Raw genomic sequence first — 15,278 nt, 5'->3', positions numbered from 1 at the left:
CTTCCTGCAGTGATGTTTTTCTGCCACTGGCTCCCGGTGGCTTCCTCCTTGCTGTCCTCAGATGGGGCAGGGCAAGGGAAGACCAGGGGAGCCCTCAGCTCCCACATCTTATTTCTTGAACCTCACCCCAAGTGAGACGCGATTCCTTCTCGCTGTGAGGTCTGCGCGAGGGCGTTGTCGCCAGTGAGGGGTCTGAAATGAGCAGCACTACTGAAGGACGCAGCGACAGAAGCCTAGCAGCTGTTGGCAGCTGTGACCCAGGAAGTAGGGCAGGAATTGCCTCATGGGCTCCGCACACCAGGTTTACCTGGCTTACTCAGCAACCCGTAGAGGGGGCCACGCGGCAGCAGCCACCCTTTCTGTTCCACAGCCGAGGAAACCAGGGTTCAGAGAGATCAAGCGAACTGCCCAAAGCCACACGGCCAAGAGGTTGTTAGCCTGTAGCTAACCTGAGCACTTCAGAGTCTCCAAGGCCCCCTTCTCTGCAGTTCTGATCCATGGCCTCAGAGCAGCTTGCCTTTGAACCCAGTGGGATCCTTTTCAAAGGACCAGCCCTCCCTGCTCCAGTTACCTAAAGTAGTTCCAGCATCCCTGGCACAGTTCCAGGAAATGCCTGTAAACACGGAGGGACGCTTCCCAGACGCCCGCACGTCCATAGCGTATTCAGGGGACAGAGTAAGCACGGCTCCCAGTTACGCCCCCCCCCCCCCCCGCCCCCCCGTAGTTTCTCCTGCCTGTCTCTGCAGCTGCTTCCAGAACCTGCTCTGCTCTCACCTAACCCGTGTTTGTCCTTTAAGAGGAGGAGCCAGCCCAGCTCCCTGCCGTCACGGTCACTCCAGCCCCTGCTCCAGACGCCAAGGGAGATCAGGAGGAGGAGGATCCAGGCTGCCAGGTAGGCGCCCAGCCTCTGCACAGCTGGAGGGATTTCAGAGGCCAAGGAAGGGCTTTCTGACCAAAATACTTCCTGCTTGAAGGCCTGAAATCCCATTTAGGTTTATCCCTGTGGGATGAACTATGCCCCTTCTCTGAAATCATTTGAAAAATGCTCACACTTTCCAGACCCAGAAAGTTCATGGCAACACCCCAGCATGAGATTATATATATATATGATGCTATATATATAAGGATATGTATGCACAACCACATGCTGTAAGAACATAAGAAATTATTAGTGTGTCAGCAAAGCAACCAGAGACTGAGACCAGGCTGTCCCAGACCACGAGTGGCTTGAAGCGCAGTAAGAGAAAAGGACTTCTGGGTAAGAGGCTTTGGCTTGACCTGAGGCCTTGGTTGCTGCTGTACCCGCCTCGTCCATAGCCTGCTTTGTCTTGAGAGCCTCTTCTTCCATTATTCTCAGACCAAGTGGAATTTGTCTCCACACTTTCCTACTATGGGTCTTGCTTATAGAGCTCCCTTTCCCTAGAGTCCCCCTCCCCCCATCCCCAGATAGCCTTATCTGGCCTGGTATGGGTAGAAAGCTCCCTTGCCAATGAGCTTTCCCTGATGCACCAGAATCCAAATGCCCGTGGGACTCCGTATCTGACACGTGGCTTCCACAACTGCCTTCTCGTTTTCTGCGCCTCCTCTAGTTCCCCGACCAGATGGTGAGGTTCCTGAGGATAGGACCCAAGTCTGAGCCATCTCTACCTCCACCTCAAGGGAGACATCCTGCCTGGCACATGCTTCGCTCAATACAGCCTGAGTGATTGGCAGGAAACAGATGTTTAGGTGCACGTGCCAGCCCTGCTCTTCCTAATCAGCACCCAGAAGCACACGTTTTTGCTCATCTACAGTCCAGCAATTTTGGGGCTCAGTCTCTGAGGTGTCTCCCTTCTAGTATGCGAGCACCAAGCAGGCCCATTATGGCCAGCTCATGTGAAAAGGAACAAGAGGGTGCAGAGGTGTCTGGAGCTGAGCCTCATGTGGACCTGGGGAGAGGCCGGAGAAGGTCTCCATTCGCTGCCCCCCTCCTTGCTTTCCCTGTGATGCTGTGACTGTGACTGGCTTCAACCCTAAACTGCCAGCCCAGTCCCAGTCCACAGGGACCACAGTCACCAGTTCCTCGTCTTAGAACCTGTTCAACGTAAGGCAACCATAGCCCTAGTGCATAACCAGGCAACCATAGCCCTAGTGCACAACCAGGCAACCATAGCCCTAGTGCACAACCAGGCAACCATAGCCCTAGTGCACAACCAGGCAACCATAGCCCTAGGAAAGATGGGGTGCCTTCACTGCAACACAGAGGGGAGCTGCTGTTCACCTGGGCTGTTAGGCACCTCTCTCTCTTTCTCTGTCTCTCTGTGTCTCTGTCTCTGTGTCTCTGTGTCTCTCTCTGTCTCTGTCTCTCTGTCTCTGTCTCTCTCTGTGTCTCTGTCTCTGTCTCTGTCTCTGTCTCTGTCTCTCTCTCTCTCTCTCTCTCTCCAGTGTAGCCCTGGCTGTCCTGGAACTTGCTCCATAGACCAGGCTGGCCTCGAACTCAAAGACCCACTTGCCTCTGCCTCCCAAGTTCAGGGATTAAAGACATGTGCCACCTAGCCTGGCCTAGGCATCCATTCTAATAAGTTCCCCAAGGTAACAATTTGGGGAGCCAGGGAAGGGGATATGGCTGGGTGGTCTCATACCTAACGACTTAAATGAACTGTCACCTCCAGGAATCCTGCTCCCGTGATGGGGCCAGAGGAGGGAGGCAGGGATGATGTTAGACAAATCTTCTTACTCTTCATTCCTAGTTCAAAGCCCAGGCATCCCTGGATAGTAACTCTTTGCTTCTTCATCTTCAGTTGAGTTCTCCTCAACTCTGGTTGAATATTAGGATAAAGTGGGAAAACTTTAAAATGTTGTTCTCTGCCTACCCATTGAGTCAACATCCCCAGGGCAGCTCCTCCAGCATCCCGGCTTAAGAAATTTTCAGTCAGGCCAGGCATGATGGAGCATGCATTTAATCCCAGCACTCAAGAGGCAAAGGCAAGCAAATCTCTGTGAGTTCGAGCCCACTCTGATCTTCATAGCGAGTTCCATGCGAGCCATGGCTGCACATGGAGACCCTGTCTCAAAACAATGGGGAGAAAAAAGATGTTTCCAGGTTGAGAATCACTGAGTGTCCTTTGAGGGTTATTATGACATTTGTTACAAGTGCCATGTTTACTCCTTAAACACAGGGGTCTTTGCTCAAGGGAATAGACTACCATGTTACCCATTGGTTTCAGATCTAATCGGGCACCATCAGAACTAGTAGTTTCTAGTGTGGAGATACATCAAAGCTCTGCAGATGAATACTCTAAAATAATGATCACGTGAACTGTGGACAATTGCTTTCATGTCAGAGCTTCTAAGTCAGCTGGTATACGTTGAGAGAGGAAATCTGCATTTCTAATAAGATCCCCAAGATAACAATTTTGGAAGCCAGGGGCTCCTTTAGCCCTGGAATGTTAGTGGTCAAGAGGCCAAGAATTGAACTACAGCTGTTCAAGTCCCAATACCATCACATACAAACTGTGGACAATGGGCAGGTTAACCCTCTCTACTCTAGTTTCTACACCAGTAGTCAGATGGGTACAAGTCTATACATTGATGGGTCCATGAAATACAGCAACCGCTGTTATTATGAAGTTGTTTACTATTGCACTTGGCCTGTGAGAATGGGCAACAAATAAGTATATTATCATCATCTTACACATTCGATATAAGAGTTCGGGAGTTTAGTGGACTTAGCAAGGTGCTCTGACGAAGCATATCAGGCCATGTTAGGCAACACGGAAGGAAGCCTGGTACATAAGACCAGGGAGGAGATCGTCCTGTTCCAGTGTGCGCAGGCTCTGTGTTAAGTTTTGGACGCCCCACTCATGCTGTGGCTAATTAGCACAAGTTCATCTAACCGTGGCCGTCTCTATGCCGTAGCATGCCGGATGCTGGAGAACCTAGGAACCTTCAACTTATGAAGGGACTGTCCTGTGGAAGAGTACTTAGGCTTGTTCCATGTCTCCAAATGTAAAACTGTGTGTGGTGGTGGGGCTTTGATACAAATACTGACTTCAAACCCGCCAATGCTGTTAGAGGTGGCAGATGCCGCCGTAGGTGGTGAGTGCTCCAGCCTCGGAAAGGACCAAATCTAAGGGGGACGACTGCTGGGCAGGACAGGACGTTGCGATGCCGCTTGCCCATCTTTGCACCAGTTTTCCCCTCTGAACCTTAACTCTGCAGATGCTCTCTGACAACAACAAAGCAAAATCAGGGAGCAACGGGGGAACAAACCAGGCAGGGCTGTTACCACACAGTAATCTGTTGTCTTTGGATTGCAGGAAGATGCGGGTGAGGCTGAACACACAGGAGATATGACACGTGAAGAGGGGGAAACTGAGGCAGAAGGCAAAGAAGATGAAGAGGGGGAAACTGAGGCACAAGGAAAAGAAGATGAAGAAGGGGAAACCGAGGCAGAAGGAAAAGAAGATGAACATGAAGGGGAAACTGAGGCAGAAGGAAAAGTTGTTGACCTTGAAGGGGAAACTGAGGCAGAAGGAAAAGAAGATGAGCAAGAAGGGGAAACTGAGGCAGAAGGAAAAGTTGTTGACCTTGAAGGGGAAACTGAGGCAGAAGGAAAAGAAAATGAGCAAGAAGGGGAAACTGAGGCAGAAGAAAAGGAAGATGAGCAAGAAGGGGAAACTGAGGCAGAAAGAAACAATGAGCAAGAAGGGGAAACTGAGGCAGAAGGAAAAATTGTTGAACTTGAAGAAGAAACTGAGGCAGAAGGAAAAGTTGTTGAACTTGAAGGAGAAACTGAGGCAGAAGGAAAAGAAGATGAGCAAGAAGGGGAAACTGAGGCAGAAGGAAAAGAAGATGAACACCAAGGGGAAGGTGGAATCCAAGCTGACGACGCTGAGGTAAAAGCCGGTGAAGGTGAAACAGAAGCCGATGCTGAAAATCCGTGTGAGACCACCCAAGGTGAGGAAGGTGCGGATGGTGAAGGGGGAAGCGATGGAGAGGACAGCGGAGAGGAGGAAGATGATGAAGAGGAGGAGGAGGAGGAAGAGGAGGAGGAGGAGGAGGAAAGCGAGGAGCCTCTGTCCCTGGAATGGCCTGAGAGCCGGCAGAAGCAAGCCATCTACCTCTTCCTCCTGCCCATCGTCTTCCCACTGTGGCTGACGGTGCCCGATGTACGGAGGCAGGTGAGAGGACCCCGCGGTGCCTCAGGCTGCCCATCCTGAGAGAGGGCAGCAGGCCTGTAGGGACTGGGAAGCAGGCTGGGAGCCCTAGCTGGGCAGACTTCCCCCGTGAGGATGTGGGGAGGGCTGTAGCTCTGCAGGGGACCACGTGTCCGGGGACCTCTGATTCAGGAGCCAGAGACCTCAGGTGTGCCTTATGGGTGCCGCCATGAGCAGTGTGAACCAGTCCATCCTGGATTACAATCTCAGCATTCTGGTCTTAGTTTGGGGACCACAGCCTTGTGCCCATCCACAGTTCACAGAGATATTCTGAAAACCCAGGGTGGTAATTGCTATTTCTCCACACTCATTCTCTCTCTGTAGGGAAAAGTCTAATACACTTCACCTAAAGTCCAGTGAGGAGTCCAGTCCAGAGGGCTGGGGGAAGGCGCAAAAGCCAAACTCAAGTACTTAGCTGGGTCTGATTCTAGAGCAAGTCCACAGCTCTCTAGAGCCTGGTTCTGCTGAACGCCTGCTAGACGGGTCAGGCTCCCCCACATCTCCCCCACATTCTCCCTGGGGAAAGGGCCACAGCTTCATGCAGACCGCTCCTGATCTTCCTCATTATTACCCATCCACTAGGCCTCATCACATTTTGGAGTTCCCTCGGAGAGGGGGCCAAAGACAGTAGCTTCTGCAACTTATTTCTCGTCCCTTTCTATCTCCAACAGGAGTCCAGGAAGTTTTTCGTCATCACCTTCCTGGGATCCATCATCTGGATAGCCATGTTCTCATACCTCATGGTTTGGTGGGCTCACCAGGTGAGTGGACAGTAGCCCAGTCTTCCGGCAGCAGCAGGTGCTAGTGTTTGCCACACATTCCCGGTGTCCAGACTCTACCAAGATCCAGTGTACCCGTGCTTCACGTGCTGTGTGCAAAGGCCTTCAAAGTAGCCATTCCATCCATCATTTTCCAAGTGTGGCTTCCCTATCTTAACTTGTATTCAGCTGTTTCATGGCACAGGAAGCCCTTCACATCCAGATTCCAGTGGTCCAGGCTGTCCTGACCCCTCAAAACTGGTGAACATCCTTCCCTCACTGAGCTGACTCAGTTGGGTCTGCTCGCTGGCATTGACCAGTGTCTGCCTGAGTACCATGAGATGTTGTGTTCTGCCCGGAACAGCACTTACACAGAGTCCTGACTGGAAGCTTTTCTCTAGGCTAAGCACACAGGCAGTACTGCCCAAACTTCTGTCTGCAGCCTGGCTTAGCTCCCAGGACACTGCACAGGTCACATGTCCAGAAAAGAAATGTTGACAGAGCAGACAATTGGAGGGGCAGTTCTCTGGGGCAGGCAGCGTTGTCACAGTTGGAATGACAGTGAAGGACAGACTTGGTATCATTAGAAGTTTAGTATGGTCAGCGAAAGCTGTGTGGTTCTCTGGAGCCTGGAGCTGGGGCCTGGCTTTCTCCCCGGCCCCATCCGCACCCCTCTCTTGCAGAGGGCATGTGCAGACCTTAGTGCTTATCCTGTCAAGTAGTGTCCACTGGTGCTGAGAACTCTCGGATTTTCCACCTGGTGTTGCCATGGTTCCTCATCACTGTTGCTGTTTTACCAGGTTGGTGAAACCATTGGGATTTCGGAAGAGATTATGGGTTTGACCATCCTAGCAGCAGGCACTTCAATTCCTGACCTCATCACCAGTGTGATCGTCGCCCGGAAAGGCCTGGGAGACATGGCTGTGTCAAGCTCAGTGGGCAGTAACATATTTGATATCACGGTGGGGTGAGTGGCAACATTCCTTCCTAAGGCATATTCAGAATAACTGGAGACTGCATTGGCTCAGTTGGCTGGTTTTCTTCTTCATTCATTATAGACGCAACAAAAGGGCATTTGTATGGTTTGTCCTTACGAGGCAACGAAGCATCCTCCCTTCATTCACCATAGCCTGAAATGTAACTGACTGGAACTTCCAGATGAACTGAGAAGTGGGGTCCATTCACCCCATTTCCCAATACAGTGAAATACTGCCCTTCAAGGGGGTAGAGAAAGAAGGGCTGGAAGGAGCCGTTCCGATTCTTCTTCCAATGTGGGCTCCTGCTAGCTCAGAGGCTTTACACAGCCCTTTGTATAAAGAGGAGCTACCCACCCTCCTGTTTAATGCCCTGCTGGCTCTGGTCTCCCAGGGTTGTCAGAGTACATGGCCGCTTCCATTTCCCTGGTCATGTCTTGGATTTGGTTATTTTGATTGGAATTTGTGTACGTGGATGTTAGGAGGGGCAGTGGGTGGTGTGGGTGTCAGAACACTCTCATGGCTAAAGAAAATTTATTCTGAGGTAGTTCTTAATCATAAACATTGAGAAATGTTTATATTCGTCACCAAACTTTCAGGGGTGGGGGTGGGATGGGACTCAGACCCAGGACACTTTTTCAATGGTTTTTTGAGATGGGATCTTACTTGCCCAGGCTAGACTCAAACTGAGGATCCTTCTGCCTCAGTGCTAACATGCCTAGCTCCGAGTACTTGTTTTTAACCTAGCTTCTCCTCAATAAGCCTTGAACCCTTTGCCAAGTAATTTTGTTTCCCTAACCTGTGCTTCCTCATCAGTGAACTGAGGTTAATAATTTCTGCTTCACTTCATCTTGTATGTGTGAGAAATAAGAACTCTGAAAATGGGCTGGAGAGATGCCTCAGGGGTTAAGAGTGCTGACTCTTCTTCCAGAGGACCTGAGTTCAATTCCCAGCACCCACATGGCAGCTCACACCTGTCTGAAACTCCAATTTCAGGGGACCCGACACCTATGGCAAAAACACAAATGCACATAAAAATAAAAAAATAAAATACATTAAAAAAAAAAAAAAGAACTCTGAAAACACTGAAACACTAACCAAGCACCTGGGGCTTCACATCTTTCTTTTGCAGCTTGCCTGTACCCTGGCTCCTCTTCTCTCTCATCAACACATTGCAGCCTGTCCCAGTCAGCAGCAACGGCCTGTTCTGTGCAATTGTCTTGCTGTTTCTCATGCTCCTGTTTGTGATCTTCTCAATTGCGTCGTGTAAATGGAGAATGAACAAGATCCTGGGCTTCACGATGTTCCTTCTTTACTTTGTATTCTTGGTAATCAGTGTGATGTTAGAAGATCGAATCATATCCTGTCCTGTATCTGTCTGATTCAGTCACTGATGCTCAAGATGGACACAGACCAGAAGACCATGCCAGAAGCTACTGTCTCTCTTGCCACACCAGTCAAAGAATGGACATGATCAGGAACGTGAACTGGACAGCCTAGACTCTCTGAAGTGACTGTCATCATGACTGAGGCTTCTCTTTGTAAACACCTGCAGCTCCTGGTGGACCAGTAACATTACATTGAAAGGGAGAGTTCCTAACACTCGGGCCTGCAGCTCTCACAAAATCAGCAGGAGGACCCTGTAGCCAGTGGGCTTTCCAAATGAGACCTGGGTTAAGACTGGGATGGCAGAAATCCAACAAGCACCCTTGCTCATAATTCCCTGGTCACTCTTGAAGAGCCTCTGGCCGAGGGATGTAGGTGTCGGAGGTTTGCTCTCCTGACCACAGCCCCAAACACACACTGCCATGTGCTGTTCCTCTTGGTGCAAATGTGAAGTCACATCAGGTCTGCAGTCATTATAAGTTTAGCTAATGAGTTTAAGGGGCTAAGACTATGGAGGGGCAGGAATAAATTTATCACCCTATAGTCCTGTATGATGCACACCAATGTTTTCTATGTCAAAAGGAAGACATCAGTGTTTATTGCTGCATTTCTGAAAAATTAAATTAAAAACAGGAAACAGCCTAAGAAATGAAGTGTATAATTTGCCTTGATCTGGAGGCAGAGATGTGAGGAGGAAACCTACTCGTAGGACTATTTAAAATAGGTCTTACTGGAAAGTCCAGTTTGCTTTGTCTCCATCAGTGGTCTCTTCAAAGGATCAGACATTCTGACACAGCTTCCCTGCTGCCCCTCAAGCACTTCCTTGCCCTGGAGTGACAACCGTCACTAAAGGGATGTATTTGCAGAGAGCACAATCTGGCTTGTAAGAGATCTAGGGCTCAGTGCTGTGCTTGAATGCCAACCTAGACAGGACTTCGGAGCAAGGCTAGTCCTGTGTAGTTTATCAGTGGATCTTGAGACAATTTACAAAGGAAAAAAATTCAAAACTGCTTAGGACAATGATGTATAGTGAGAAAGAAAAGAGTACCGCTTGCGACGCAGACCAGGCTGGCCTTGAACTCACAGAGATCCACTTGCCCCTGCCTCCTGAGTGCTGGGATTAAAAGCAAGGCCACCACACCTGGCTGAGTATCTATTTTTAAGGTCACAAAGGACACTAAAAAAAGTTAAGGTTAAATATTTTCTATGAAATTTCTTGTTAAATACCATTGGTTGGTGCTTTTATTAGCACCAAGCTGAGGAGAATGTTAGAAATAAAATCTCATCATTGGGTTAGATCACAAGGAGCTTATGCGTCTCCAGATTATGATGGCAGATTCAGCTGAAGTCATAAGCATGGGAACGATGTGGTAACCTGTAAGAAAATGGCAGGACAGCTATGAAGTAAACAATCGGTCATTCTGGTGTTGGAGGGTGGAGGTTTTCAAGTATTCATCTTTTAAGATGGGCTGTGCTTTTTCAAGATTCCCATTTTTTGGAAATAACTTTTATTAAATTTCAATGAAAACTGTGGATCCATTTGTATTTTATTTTACAAACATGGATGGACTCACCCCATCTTTAGGTCAACGAGAAGACTGGTAAAGAATATATGTTCTCTCTCTCTCTCTCTCTCTCTCTCTCTCTCTCTCTCTCTCTCTCTCTCTCTCTCTCTCTCTCTCTGAGTGCGTGTGTGCATGCGTGCATGCGTGCGTGTGTGTGTGTGTGTGTGTGTGTGTGTGTGTGTGTGGTGTGAGAACGTGCTTATACATGCACATGCATGTAAACATGGAGGTTGACACGGGGTGTCTTTTTTTTTTTAAAGAAACTTGTGCAATGGCATCGGAGACTTTATTATTATTTTTTAAAGATTTATTTATTATGTATACAGAAGAGGGCACCAGATCTCATTACAGATGGTTGTGAGCCACCATATGGTTGCTGGGAATTGAACCCAGGTCCTCTGGAAGAGCAGTCGGTGTTCTTAACCTCTGAGCCATCTCTCCAACCCGACACAGGGTGTCTTTCTCACACTTTCTACCCTTTTTTTGAGATGGACTCTCTCACTGAGCCTGGAACTCACTGACTAGGCTAGACAGGCTCCTGGTTTCCCTTCACCCACGGAATGGGATTACAGGCACCTGTCTTTTATGTGGGGACCCAACTCAAGTCCTTCTGCTTGCTGTATGAACTGTTCACCTGCCGAGTCAACTCCTCCCGTCCCTCGTTTCCTGCTCTTAACTATCCTCCTTCCTGGGGCCACTCTTCTGTGCGGCCTCCACAGGCCATGGCTCAACAGGAAAGAACAATCCTATGGAAAGGAAGGCTAATACCAACATTCTGGGTGCCAATCCGTTGTCAGCAGCCAGCTCCACCTTGCCTCAAAGATGTCACCTTGCCAACAGCCAAAGGTCTCATGCTCATCAGGCAGAGTGGTGGACAGTGAGAAATTCCACAATTATAAAACCATTTAATGATTAAAACCAGAATGATCTTATATCCTTTCCCCAAACAGCTAAATTTCTGGCATTTTCCTTTGCCCGCAAAGGAAGTTCCAAGCACTTCCTATTGTGACAGGAAAGGACAAGCACAAAGAGAAAAGCTGGGTCTCTGGCAGATGAGTGGGGGTTCACTGGGGAAGCAACTACTTCAGAGGCACAGAGAACATAACTTGAATTAATGTTTTTACTAACAAATGTGTCCTTGTGTGTGCTAAACACGTGCAAAAGTCAGGAGAGGGGTCAGATCCTTTGCAGCTGGAGCTACAGGCAGTTGTGAGCCTTCTGATGGGAGTGCTGGGAACTGAACTTGAGTCCTCTGGAAGAGCAGCCAGTGCTCTTAACCACCGAACCATCTCTCCAGCTTCTAAACATTGAAGTTTTTTTTTCCCCTCTCCTCCAAGATCATTTTTTTTTTTTTGTTTTTTTTTTTTTGAGACAGGGTTTCTCTGTGTAGCTTTGCGCCTTTCCTGGAGCTCACTTGGTAGCCCAGGCTGGCCTCGAACTCACAGAGATCCGCCTGGCTCTGCCTCCCGAGTGCTGGGATTAAAGGCGTGCGCCACCACGCCCGGCTCCAAGATCATTTTTAAATCCTAGAGATGAAACCTAGGGCTCCTGTCATGCTAGGCCAGTGGTTCTCAACCTTCCTGATGCTGCAACCTTTTAACCTTTTCCTCATGTTGTGGGGACCCCCCAACTATAAAATTATTTTCGTTGCTACTTCATAACTGTAATTTTGCTGTTATGAATCATAATGTAAATACTTGTGTTTTCTGATGGTCTTAGGCAACCCCTGTGAAAGGGTCATTCAACCCCCAAAGGGGTCTTGACCCACAGGCTGAGAACCACTATGCTAGGCAAAGGCAGCACCCCTGGGTTGTATCTTTTAGGATGCTGTATGTGTGCATACACGAGTGCTAAGGTGTGTGTGTGTGTTCACACATGTGCATGCACCTGTAGAAGTCAGAAGAGGGTGTTGAAACTCCTGGAGCTGAAGTGGGTGCCTCCTGATGTGGACACTGGGGTCTGGAGTCTGACCCTCCAGAAGAGGAGGAAGCACTCTTACCTGCTGAGGCATCTCTCATGCCCCAATTACATTTGTGTTATATATTTATAAACCCACCCTAACTTACTAAAAGCACGCCTTTTTATGAGGGATAAACCAGTATGCTAACACGCCAAGACAAGGTTGAGATGGCCCTTTCATTTGATAGCAAACAATTTGTAGAATTACCTGAAGCAAATGCGACCTCGTACTTTGAGCCCGGAAGTCTGAGCGGTAGCAGGGTGGGGGGTGGGGGGTGAGTGAGGGGGGAGTGTGGGCTGGCAACAGTGCCTACGGCTGTCCTCTCCCTTCCCTGCAGCTGTAGATCCCGGATGTCCACCCAAGCAATAGGAAGCACTTCCTGACTAACTGGGTCAAACTGTTATGTAATAAATGAAAATGGATCTACCTGAAATTTTTGGGAATTGCTGTTTTAAAATAGCTACTGTATGTATTTTGACCATTATATTCTACTGTCACTAATAGATATGAAAATGGTTTTAACTGTTTTTCTAAACAACACTGTCTATATCAAAATTTTCATTTAACAATTGAGTTCTGAGGGGGCAGGAACTGAAATTTGTATTGAAAGTACAGTTTGGTAAGGTGAATGGAAATGATTAGCTGCTCTTATCTGCAGGTACAGTCTGTAAGTACTCTGGGACTGGTCCCTATGAAGAAAAGGGGCTCTCTGAGAAAACCTGCCCATCCCTAGGGGGTCAGCAGGGCTTGGCAGTGTGGTGATATTGTTGTACTCTAATAAAGCTTGCCTGAAGATCGACGACAGAGCTAGCCACAGAGTTAGCCACAGTGGTCAGGCAGTGGTGGCACACACCTTTTTTTTTTTTTTTTTGGTTTTTCGAGACAGGGTTTCTCTGTGTAGCTTTGTGCCTTTCCTGGGACTCACTTGGTAGCCCAGGCTGGCCTCGAACTCACAGAGATCCGCCTGGCTCTGCCTCCCGAGTGCTGGGATTAAAGGCGTATGCCACCACAGCCCCGGCTTGGTGGCACACACCTTTAATCCTAGCACTCAGGAGGCAGAGATCCATCTGGATTTCTTTGAGTTCAAGGCCATGCTGGGCTACATGAAATTAATCTAGTCTAAAAGGGAAACAGAACCAGGCAGTGGTGGCACACACCTTTAATTCCAGCACTTGGGATCACTCACCGTCAATCCCAGCACTAGGAAAGTTGATACAGGAATTGATATGGCTGGGCAGAGAAAGAAATATAAGGCGGGAGGAGACAGGAACTCACGCTCCTTCAGGCTGGGGAGTTGGTAAGGTAAGAGGTGGTGGCTGTGGCTTGCTCTGTTTCTGAAATCTTTCAGCTTCCACCCTGACATCTGGCTCTAGGTTTTTAAAATAAGACCGATTAGGATTTGTGCAACATGGCAGGATAGCCATGCCCAAGTTAGCCTGCAGAGCCAGAGGTATACTTCTGGTCTTCAGGTCCTTCACTGTAAAGTCAGTAAAACCTGAAAATGTTCTTGTATAGACCAGTCCACCAGTTGCTACATTAAAAGAAAATCATTTGGAAATAACTCTTTATATAAAGAGGAACAGCAACTACAGAAAGACTACAGGAACTGTTTCAGTAGAGTCTGCCTCAGAGTGTGAGTGTGTGCACGGATGAGTCACGCAGTTCCTACACAGATGAATGCCCTCTTCTCCTGTAAACACGGTTAGCCAGTGATGTGCTTTCCCTGGGGCTAGCAAAGTCAGGTAGTATGGGGGTGGGTGATAAGACTCCAAGTCCTGAGGATGCTGATGTCCATGAAGGCAGGCATTTGCTCGAGTTCAGGTCACATAGGGCTTTGTGCTGAATCTAAATAGGTGAGCACCCCAGCCACAGCACCAGGCCAAGGCCTCTCAAAGGCCACTTGCTCTTTCTCTTCTTACTCTGACATGAAGTGCCGAAAAGTAGCCTTTAAATTATGGCGGAAGAAATAAAATAATGCTCAACTACTGCCCATTTAAAAAAAGTATTTTCTTTCCATAAGTTATTTAAAATACAATGCAAGTTATATATAGGATTAGCTAACACTTGTTAGTTGCACCAATAAATAATAATTATCAACATGAAGTAAAAATAAGTATTTATTGCCTAAAATGCTGAACCAACATTTTCAGGGTCGTTTCTCTATATACAAAATGAGAAGACATACTATAGAACCTTATTATAGATAAGGTGATAGTTTCAGGGGTTTAAAGGTTATAAAAAAAGTTAAGAAAAAAGACAAAATCAGAAGGTGAATAGCTATGTACTGTGACGACGGGCAACAGGAGGAAAATGCTGAATATTTAAAGTAGTATGTACATATACTGAATAACATTCAAACCTAGTAAGAGTCTTAAACAAACTATACTAGCAAGAGCATGGTTTATTTCCAACAATTTAAACATAAGCAAAACTAAGAATGAGAAATAAGAACTTAGATAGTGGAGGAAAAGGACATTGCTCTCCAACACTACTGGCCACAATTTTCCAAGACATGTGTTCAGTAGAAAAACCGAAAAACAGCTTGTATTAAATTGTTTCAAAAGATGATCCTTACTCTAGTTTTCTTTGGAGCAAGGCTGACTGAGTTCTATTCCATGTTTTAGATATTATTTTTAAAAATTGTCTTCAAACAATAATACTTCCTGGAGATTAAAAGCAGGAGAAGCACAACTTTATTCAGAGACAGAAAACGAACTCAGGGTAGGGCTGGGAGACAGAAAGCGTGCTCAGCCTTCTGAGTGAGTATGAAGAGCCGCTTTGTCTGTCAGACAAACTACTTCTTACACAGTCTGCACTGTGGAAACTGGAGGGAACAGTGCGAGCTGTTCTCATAAGGGAAGGAGAAAGAAAACACAGACGAGAACCCAAATCCCGTTTGAGGGGATGTTCACCACCAGTGCCGACAGCCTCCTCTCTCAAGTGTTCCTCTCAGCTTCCCCTGACTTGGGGAATGTGGAACAGGACAGCAGAGTGAGGCTGGGTGGATCCCACAGGAGCGCAGGTACGCGTGCATAGCACCAGTGTTTTCAAGTAAGGAAGTTCAGCCTCGAACCAACTGAACTCCAGATTCACATTTTATGCTCTCTCCACAACTTGCCAGAGGGCAAAAGCGGTGCCACACTTCAGCCTGGCTACTCAGTGGTGGCAGGAACTGAAAGGCAGCTTTTCTGTGGCTGAACTGCTGAGTCTCAGGGGTCTAAGATATTTCCAGGTCAAGCATCATGTCTGTTGGCTCTAAACACCAAGTTTGGGACCACCCCCTTTCTCTTCGGCTAGCCTTCTGTTATCAATGATAACCTTTGCAAATGTACATACATACACTGAGAAGACATGAACAATTTTAAAGGACAAAGGATGCTTTTTCCTTATGAGAAATTATTCATAGAAAGTGATCTTAGAAATAATATAACTAAAAA

General features: G+C 47.7%; 1 protein-coding gene across 1 annotated transcript in view; it reads left to right on the top strand.

Annotated features, from left to right (window-relative positions):
* Nucleotides 1–9,849, top strand: part of Slc24a1 (solute carrier family 24 member 1) — a 28,472-nt gene extending 18,623 nt beyond the window's left edge. Inside the window, exons 5-9 of the mRNA XM_042281131.2 lie at nt 798–892; nt 4,299–5,162; nt 5,870–5,959; nt 6,757–6,923; nt 8,063–9,849. Of these exons, the coding sequence (XP_042137065.1) occupies nt 798–892; nt 4,299–5,162; nt 5,870–5,959; nt 6,757–6,923; nt 8,063–8,312 (1,466 nt within the window). The 3' untranslated portion in view covers nt 8,313–9,849. The remainder of the gene's footprint in view (nt 1–797; nt 893–4,298; nt 5,163–5,869; nt 5,960–6,756; nt 6,924–8,062) is intronic.
* The last annotated feature ends 5,429 nt before the right edge of the window (nt 9,850–15,278 follow it).

This window comes from Peromyscus maniculatus, chromosome 7, assembly GCF_049852395.1.
Source record: "Peromyscus maniculatus bairdii isolate BWxNUB_F1_BW_parent chromosome 7, HU_Pman_BW_mat_3.1, whole genome shotgun sequence".
NCBI classification, from domain to species: Eukaryota; Metazoa; Chordata; class Mammalia; order Rodentia; family Cricetidae; genus Peromyscus; species Peromyscus maniculatus.
Note: the sequence above shows the minus strand (reverse complement) of the source record. Positions and strands in the feature narration are given on the sequence as shown.